The following is a 9,642-nucleotide window of genomic DNA, read 5'->3' as shown; positions in this document are numbered from 1 at the left end:
AAGTTCCTGTAACAGAAATATAATTTAGGTACATCAATTGTTCACCACCACTGGTCCTGGTACAACATTTTCTAGACTTCTCTTCCAGAAACGTATCCTTAAAACTTTGTCCCTTTTTGCATTTCCTGTCTCTCTTTCTCCATCTCCCCAACGACTACTACTTTGAATGCTTTTGATATAGCGTTGATAATCCACGTGTGACGTCAATCCGAGTCGCAACAGCCAATCCTTCTTGTATGGCTTTGCTTACGAATCCAAAAACTTTCTCTTCTCGGACAAAAATCCCCCTTCTCTCTGTCTTCATTTATACTTCGTCTAATTAGTTATTTTTTGATGAAGGTGCACATGACGGAGGGATTAAGATTTGTTATTTATAACTTCTGGGTTTGCACTTTTCTTTATTTAGAACCTAGACATTCAAAGAATTCTCTAAAACTCTTATGACTGAATTTTGTAGTTTTTTTAACGTTACCTCCAATCGTGTATTAACTCAACTCGAAAACTTCCCGGATATTCTTGATTAGATGAAACCGAATAATTTACGATCCTCTTTTTTGTAGTTTTTGTAGTCTCAAACTTTTCTCAATCAAGAACTGAAATACACGTAGCTCCAGGAAGGAAGCCATACAAAACTTTTATCATTCTTCGTCACTAGGCTGATTTGGCACGAAAAAAAAGAAACCCTTCTGAATACTCATTATTAGATCTTCCACTTTTTTCTCTCTTTTTAGTGATTGCTTTTGGATTTTGCTACTCTTTCGGGGCTAGAAATTAAGATTGTTGAATTTTTAGGATTTTCCATTCTTGGTAGGTAATAAATTTCAGAAGCTAACTATTCAACGTTCTTCATATCATTTTTGTTTGATTTCAATTTTTAGGTAAGCAAATTGAAACATGCAAAACATTGAAATTGCTGAATATCAGTTTTTATGAGTAAAGATTGTTTGAAGTCGCAAAGAAGAAACAGCAAAAATGCAAAGTTTTTCCCGAACCAGTTATTGAAATTTTGAAAAAATATTATGTTTCAGACAAGTTATGAATGACATTAGCAAAATGGTTCCGTTACTATTATTCTTGTGAAACCAGAATTCCGGAAATTCCAAAATTTCGAAAAATTTCGGAATTAATTGTATCGAAATAAATTCCCAAGATCCTAAAACTTTTCAGTATGAAGAAACAAAACTTCAAGAAATGATGAAACTTTTCACTGTATTTTAAAAGGCATGTAGGCAAGTATGTGTTGTTCCTTGATCTGAAAGAATCTGTTCTTTTTACAACTCCAGATATTGGAATCCGCGTTTCTGGAAAACGAGAAAAATATTCGGAATATTTCTAAATCCTAAATTTGGAAAAATTGGAAGTTTCCAAAGATTAACAATTCCGATGGCTGTGTTTTGGAATATTCAGAACTTTTGAAATTCCAAAAAACAATTCTGATAAAACTTGAAAATAATGTAAAAATTCAATTTTGCTGTTTCGGTACATTGCTAACTTTTTAATTAGTAACCAGCAAAATTACTATGTCTTGATTTCGAAGCCAGAAAACTTATGTACTTTATCTGTCTCTTGTTTTTTATTTATCTCTCTAGAAAATTCCTGTTACACTATTTCTATTTGAAAGCTTATCCATTTTCTTTGTATTAGATAAAGCGTTTGAATTTCTAGATTTCTCAGTCTAACGAACCTTGAATTACCGTAAAATCTCCAGTAAAGATGGGCACAGACAGGCGACGTAAAACCAAATTTTCTCAGATCTTGTGAAAGATATTGAAATTTTGTAGCTGAGAAATTTTTATTGATGTTATACTTAAAGTTTTGTTAGTTGACTATATTTTGTTTTGATATCTCTTACATTAACCAAAAAAAGTGACTCAATGTTGAAATCTAGAGTGTCTGGTAAAACTCCATAAGATATTTTTGGTCAAAAACAAAGAATTTTCCAGAAATTATGACATCTGATGTTTCACTTTGAAAACTTAAAACAGCCATCACAATGTCGATTTACGCAATTCCACCCGACTTTTCTGAGATTTCCCCCTTTTCTTTTTTGATGTTCCAATTGGCATATGACATAGATAAGGGAAACCTTTCGAAGCTTTGATTTGTATAAATTTTGGTTTTTCGAAAAGACAAATTCTTTTAGTTTTGACTTTTTGGAAAAATTGAATCAAGAAATTTTGGATTTTTTTCTGTTTCATGGTTGTGTTAAGTTATTGTTTTAGCTGCGCATTTTTGTTAGGTTCAATATTCCCTTTGATTTTTTACGAAGGAGTTAATTTGAATTCATATATTACTATGGTTTAATTTCAATGCGCGGTTGAGGCCAAAAATTAGAGAGTGAGCGGAGCTTAGGTTTGGTAGCAAAATTCTTAAAGAAGCATGTGTTTTTCGTAATTATTAGTCGAATTTTTGCTTTGAAAAAGTTAAAAATCGAAAAGATGCACCAAAGTAATAGCGCCCTCATCGAAATTCTAGGCGAAATTCGATTTGAGCAATCTCATACCAAAAACCCAGATTTTTTATCACCCTAAAATGTAGTTACGAAGCCGCATTTTTTCATAACTCAAATCACATACTTAAATTTCATTTTCAGACATTTCAGGAATGACGTAATTTCAGATCATATTATATTTCCGAAAGATCATCCCCCGTTTTTCAACTTATTCCTCTTCGTTTTCCTCTTCCATTCTCTTCCTCTTCTTTTCCTTCTCTCTAAAAAATTTTCATCCCCAACTTTTCACACACTCCTCCTCCTCCTCTCCAAAACTCTGATTGACGTATTTCTTCCAGGATGCATCGGAAACAACTCATTTCCTTTTTGTATCCCTCTTTATCCTTTATCAAAATCCCAAAAGTTTTGTCATTCATATTCTTTTCAGCAGTGATTGTCGGGTGCATGGATGGGCTGTACTCCATCGAGAACCGATTTTCAGCCAGATGCTCATTCGGACCTATTCCGTCCGCCGGCACCGATTCCAGTAACCATTGGATCGTCGGTAGGAAGGTCCCTCCAGTCGAATCAAGTTTCCGTAGGATTCATTTTTGGTGAGTCACCCTTCTATTGCTGGAAATTTCTTTCTCTAAATGAAATCATAATTTGATTCGATTACGCTTTTCCTTTCATCAAATTTGCACTTCCAACGGAAATCCTTAAAATCAAAGCACTATTTTCAGGAGGACCTGCTTCCAGAAAGGGATCCATAATCGAGGAACTCACTGGATCATTTAACTTTGTTTCCATTTCTGTTGAGGATATTGTCTTCCAATATTTGCCTACAAGACTCAGTGGAACGGGAACACAGATTAAGGATATACAGGAGGCATTGAGAGTGAGTGAAACGAGTTTTTTTTCAAGGGATCGCTATGGTTAAAGGTGGGGGGACATGAAAAAATAATGTTCTCGAAATTCCGCTTAAATATGCCCCTCGAGGAGTTGAACTTGTGGGGGCCAGGATTGAGGGCGCGGCGCCGCTACCGACTGAGCTACGCGGGCAAAGAGAAAACGGCAGCCCGATTGCATACATAAAGGCGAGGACGACAGCTGTACTCAGAGTGACATTAAGCGTTGTACACTGTTACGGCCTGTCCCCCCACCTTTAAGGACTATTGAAGGTTGAACTCAGACCTGGTTAAAGGAAACTCTGGAAACAGGGAAATTTTGAAGAAAGAAAAACAATGGAGTGGTTTGAAAAGATTACTGTAACTATGAAATCATACATTTCCGGCACCGTTGCGCAGCAATGATCGTACGTTTGCCTGTAATTTACTTTCTGTTCGGATTGCTTGGAGAGCTTACGAGACATACATTTACGGCATTCCTGAAACATATTCAATCCTTATAATTAACTTCAAATAAATCGGATTTTTTTATTTTAGAAAAGATAATGTTCACTCAAAATACAGTAGCTGGCATTATCCTCGGCATGTTTCTTGTAATAATCTAAAAAGTATTTGTGAGTATTTGTGTTTTGGGGTCTCACCTAGCATCACACTCAACATTCCACATGTTTTCTTATTAGAGACATGAAACAGAAAACATTGCATAAATCTGGTCATGACACGGTATTTTGAGTATAACCGTGGTGCAAAAAATTGGTGTAAAAGAAACACCAGTAGCCGTGGCCGAAAGTCTCACAACGACAACTACAGTAACCAAGAAATATTTTTATGCACCGGATTTCTTGTATCGAATCAGTTTGCTCAGTTTGCTCACTATAAAACATTTTCCCGCCTTTTTTAGGGAATAATAACTGAAAAATCCACGAATATCAGTAAAAACGAGAAAATGAATCCTGGAAAAAAGTTAGGTAACGGTTTTTAGGTTACGGTAGTTGCCGTTGTGGGACCTTTGGCCACGGCCATCGGTGTTTCTTTTCCACAGCTGTGATTAATCTGTACGGAAGCAAATTCTCCACAATCACATTCTACATTCAACACTTCTTTCTTGTCAACTATATGAAACAGAAAATTTCGCATAAACCATCCTTGATACGGTTTTTGGTTAGAAAAATATTTTTGAGAAACAGGAGAGACGTTCCATCGTCTTTCTAAGGTCTATAAATTAATGAAAGTTATGGAAAATTTTATAGTCACGACTTCAAATGAATCTAGTAACCATACAGCAATTCATGAACTAACTGAAACATGAAATTTTATCCATTCGATGTTACTGGGCGTTGATAAAAATGGGAAGTACCTATCCAAATTGATCGAGAATCATCAAAATGAAATAATTTTTAGCCTCATGGACAGAACTTGCTGAATATTTCATCGTTTTCGTGTGAATGATGATTAGAAGGGTCTCTAATTTTCAGAAAACTCCCAAAACCTAACGAAAAAAACGTTTCATTGATAGCTCACCGTAAACACTTTAATATAAGGGCCCGTCATTAGCTCATTTTTCGTAGAATTCCCAGAATTTGTTTCCAAAATGTATTGTACCTCAAATTGTGAAAAAAATAACTTTTCGTATCACATTTTATGAGTTGAAACTGTCTTGTTAGCATTGTGAAACAGGTTTTATTAAAAGTAGCCAATTTCCTATAATTTTACCTAAAGAATTAGAAATTCAGTTTTTGGCTGTTTTATAACTAGCACAATTTTCCTGTTTCCTAATACTCTTATAAGACCGATATGTTTGAATGTTTTGATTTCTTAGATTTCCCATGTTTTCAGAACGACGATGGAATTCTAAACATCGATTGGATCCTTGAAATGATTTCCAGTCGTATCGCAGTATTAATGTCACAACGTTTCATCATTGGTGAGGCAACAGAGTCTATATAAAAGCCAAAAATAATATCCAATTTCCGTTATCGACACTATCGGAAATTGGACGGAAGAATCCACAAAAACAAAACCGGAAAATTAACTAATTGAATTTTTGTCAGATATCGTGCCCACAGTGTCATCAATTTTAAAAGCGGAAGGATTTCGAGCGCGTACTCAAAGCAGGTCACTGGAACAATTTGAGATGAAGGTAGTTTTTTGGGAACATTGAATGTTTTTGAAGAGTATTTTTGTAGCATAAAATCGCATTTGCCATCGATGTGACAGTAAAGGATGAGCAATCATTAACAAGATTGAATGGAGAGGCTAATGGTAAGAGATAGGAGAGACACAACATTTATAAGAAATTTATAGGAAAAGATGATGATTCCAAAAAGATCAATCCAGAATTGAATCAAATGATGAGGAGTGCCGATGACATTGATCGAGGGAAAATAGAGGTAAAGAACAAAGAAAGGGATGAACATGCGTTCTTTTGTCTGCAATTTCGACTAATTTTTCCTACTGTGTTTTCTGCCTAAAAACATTTTAAAGCATTAAAAACTGTTTCACTTCCTAATTATCCGAGTTGGTTTTAAACCTCAACGATTAACAGCTTTAATACTATGATTGTCACACTGCGATGAACTTTGCGTCAGAAAATTCGTTTAAAGGTGCATTGCCGGTTCATCTGAAACATCGTCGTCTTCTGTCGTTACATTCCATGCGCCTTTGAAGTTTCCAAATTTTTTAAAATTAATTAGATTTAGTATATTTTTTCTATATAGCTTTTTAGATGATGTTTGTTTTTTAACCGCAACGTTCATCAACGCCGGACAATAATTATGAGGATTAATTATGCAAACTTTTCCGTTTCAACAATTTTATAACAACATTGAATCGTTGATTCCGTAGTCTTCTTTTCAAAAATGCCACAATTTCAATAGTTTTTTTCTAGCTCGAAATACAATTGAAACCTGCGATAGAAGAACTCCATAACTTTCAACTTTGAGCCAATTCATCTTGTTCCTGTCAAAGATATCGAAAAACTGTCAACTAAAAATTGTTTATCATAATATCACAAAAATTTTATCAGCTGACAGTTTTCTGTTTTCTCTCATAGGAAACGAGATATTATGCTCAAAGTGTAGGTTTATATTATAGCAAATATGATATTCGACATTATGATGAAAATTTTGTTAATTGAACCGTTATAATTTTCAATTCTCTAAAATCTAGTATTTTTTCCAGAAACGAATAGCTGAATACCACACAGCCGCCGAACCATTCATCAGCTATTTCCGAAAATCAAATAGACTCATTTCAATGACACTGACCACTGAAGCTGTCCCAAATCTCGTGAACACCACAAGAGAGACACTTTTAAAACTCGGTTTCACTATCACTAGGAAAGATGATCATGTTATTTGTTTTACTACTGGTGCGCTGTCGTTTGCCCATACCCACATGAAAACAAGACAATTTTCAGAGAACTCACACGATGAGATAGATTTTCCCTACTATAAATTGAAAGTGGTGAATGCTTCGGAGCTTAGCAGGCCTAGTGCGGATTTGGTGAGTTTTGTTATCAAATATTTGAAATAAGTACTATATTTTATATGATGAAGAATATGTGAACTTTTGCAGTAATCAAAGGCAAATAAGTTTATGGAAAAATGTCCCATTGGTTTAGAGTAATTGGAAAAGTTAAGGTTACTGTAACTTTTTCCTGTTTCAAAAACTATTAAGCTTCAAAAAAAAACTGGAAGAAACAATTAGTAAAGATGGAGACGTACACAAAAAATCGGAGCCGTGGCTGCGGCAGAAGATCCTACAACAACAACTACCGTAACCTAAAAATAGGCTATTTTTGGAATTGTCTTGTTTTTCCTTGCTTTACGTCGATTTTTCTGGTTTTTTTCCCCCAAAAAAAACTCGGAAAATATAAAAATTGTGATAGTGGAATGAAAAAATTCTGTTGAACTATTTTCACGATATTTTTTCACGATTGCATAAGTCTAGATCAATACTGTTTTATCAAATTCACATATTCTTAACCAGAAAAAGTAGGACTAAATTCACATATTCTTAACCAGAAAAAGTATAGGACTAATTGTATCATAACTCAGGTAAACGATTCGGAATTAGATCTGACAAGGGAAGGTTTTTCAGACAACGGTTGAGAATTTGCTCGAAATTCGTACAAAGGTACTTTCGAACATGTTGAATCCGAATTCAAAAAAATGTTTAGCCCGTTCTCGAAAGGAGCCGAAATATGCCCTCTGAAAGTGCTTTCAATACTAAATTTTGGCCAAAAACATGCATTTTTCGAGGTTAAAAATTAGTTTTTCAGGATTTGCTTGAGTGCGAAACTCATTTTTGGACATTTTTCTATCTTCTAAAGTAACTTTTAAACATTTTCAAAAAAAAATTTTTTTTGAAAAATTTTGAAAAAAAATCGGCTCTAGTATGAAATTCTGGTCCTTAAAAAAAATTCTGGTCCTTAGAAAAAATTCTGGTCCTTAAAAAAAATTCTGGTCCTTAAAAAAAATTCTGGTCCTTAAAAAATTCTGGTCCTTAAAAAAAAATTCTGGTCCTTAAAAAAAAATTCTGGTCCTTAAAAAAAAATTCTGGCCCTTAAAAAAAATTCTGGTCCTTAAAGAAAGATGTGGGTATTTGAATAGCTTTCATGTTTTTGTTTGAAAATTTGGTTAGATTGAAACGTTTATTTATTCCAATCATGTTTTCAATAGTTTTGATGTTTTAAAAATAATTTTTTTTGTAATTTTGATTTTTATTCAGAAGAAGGTATAAGACTAAAAGGTGTGGCATATAAGAATTAGAGAGGATAAATAGTTCAGAACACAAAAAAAAGAATATCGGTTGCAACAAGATGATCTTATCCGCGTCCTTTGAACTTCCTTCGGCCGGTGAAAGTGGATTTTAGAGTAGTGGTTGTGAATCTTGGAGTAATGGTAGTCGATCTTGGAGTGGTGGTAGTGGGCCGCCCGCGTCTTCTTCTATCATTCCGAGTCTTCTGAGTGGTGATGGTTGTTTGTCTCGTTTCAGGGGCAGACGTCGTCCGTTTCGTACGAGGTTCTGTCGTGGTTCTTCTCGACTGATGGGAAGTTGTTCGTCTTGTTCTCATGGTGGTCGTGGTCCTCATGGTTGCTGTGGTTGTGATGGTGGTTGTAGGATCAGCTTTTCGACTTTGTGTCTTCTTCCGAGGTTTTCGAGTTTTGGTCGTCGTTTGCCTTGGTGTAGTTGACGAAATTGGTCTGTTGGTTTTGATAATCATTTCTGGCTTAGAAGAGGTGGTGGTTCTCATTGTAGAAGCGGTAGAAGAACTTCGACGTTCGTTTCTATTTCGATTCAAACGAGCAGCCATTGTGGTTTGTCTTGTTGAAAATGTAAAGGCGCGATTGTTTCTTTCATTTCGTTGTTTGGGAGCAAATGAAACTCTATCAGAATCGAACTGTTTTCTTTTTCTGAAGATTTTCGTGGTCGGTGCTTCAGTCAATTGATCTTCCTCTTCCTGTTCATCTTCGTACTCATCTTCGTGATTCTTTTCGTGCTCCTCATCCTGCTCCTTATCCTGCTCCTCATCCTGCTCCTTATCCTGCTCCTCATCCTGCTCCTCATCCTCCTTCTCTTCGTCCTGCTCTTCGTCCTGTTCTTCTTCTTGCTCTCCCTCCTGCTCTTCCTCAAACTCTGATTCATCCTCGTTTTGGATATCGTCATCATCATAATCATCATCATCATTATTATCACCATTATCTTCATAGTCATTATTGTCATCATCATCATCATAGCCATTATTATCATCAACTGTACTATCTGCTCCGTCTTCATCATCGTCGTCTCCATGATTCGGGTCGCTGGAATCGGACTCGTCTTCACCGCCGTCGTAATCAGAGCTTTCATCCGTGGAGAGTTCAGATTCACTTGAATCATAGTCATCTTCTTTCTTATAATACTTCATCTCGATCAGAAGGTGGTTCAGAAGTTTTTTTCTTCCGAAGTATCGTCTAAACATGTATGTCGACATGTATCCGTCGAGTTGATCTTCTGGGACGCCATATTTCGCTTTGAGTTCCCGTTTGAAAGCACCCCATGTGGCTTCAATAGACTGAGTGTGAACTCGTCGATCGCTGGGGTCAACAAAGTTTACTTTGTGATTGACCCATCTGTGTGTAAACGCTCTCTGGAGGGTTCTGATGCCACCGTAGGCGGCCCAACCATCGGATACAATCATAGAGCCTGAAGTAGACAAAATTGAGCTGAGCAGGATGTATTTTTTTTTCTTACCTGGTTTGACATGTGCTCTAATGATCGGGAGTAGAGTTGCTGCATCTCGTTGCTTCACGCGGAACA

General features: G+C 35.7%; 2 protein-coding genes across 2 annotated transcripts in view; one reads left to right on the top strand and one right to left on the bottom strand.

Moving 5' to 3' along the window:
* Positions 1 to 2,894: 2,894 nt before the first annotated feature.
* The window catches only part of CBG21667, a gene marked incomplete at both ends in the record, with an annotated part of 14,533 nt that continues 7,785 nt past the window's right edge, over positions 2,895 to 9,642 (top strand). The window contains 8 exon segments of the mRNA XM_002632868.1: positions 2,895 to 3,045; positions 5,128 to 5,132; positions 5,137 to 5,263; positions 5,391 to 5,479; positions 5,526 to 5,601; positions 5,644 to 5,729; positions 6,520 to 6,709; positions 6,758 to 6,843. Coding sequence (XP_002632914.1) covers positions 2,895 to 3,045; positions 5,128 to 5,132; positions 5,137 to 5,263; positions 5,391 to 5,479; positions 5,526 to 5,601; positions 5,644 to 5,729; positions 6,520 to 6,709; positions 6,758 to 6,843 — 810 coding nt within the window.
* CBG21669 lies at positions 8,168 to 9,523 on the bottom strand (the record flags this gene model as incomplete). Its single annotated transcript, XM_045235251.1, has 1 exon — positions 8,168 to 9,523. The coding sequence occupies one exon, from the start codon at positions 9,521 to 9,523 to the stop codon at positions 8,168 to 8,170; it is 1,356 nt and encodes a 451-aa protein (XP_045097393.1).

This window comes from Caenorhabditis briggsae (genome assembly GCF_000004555.2).
Source record: "Caenorhabditis briggsae complete genome, chrIV, whole genome shotgun sequence".
NCBI lineage: Eukaryota > Metazoa > Nematoda > Chromadorea > Rhabditida > Rhabditidae > Caenorhabditis > Caenorhabditis briggsae.
The sequence above is the reverse complement of the archived record's forward strand: the minus strand, read 5'-3'. Positions and strand labels throughout refer to the sequence as shown.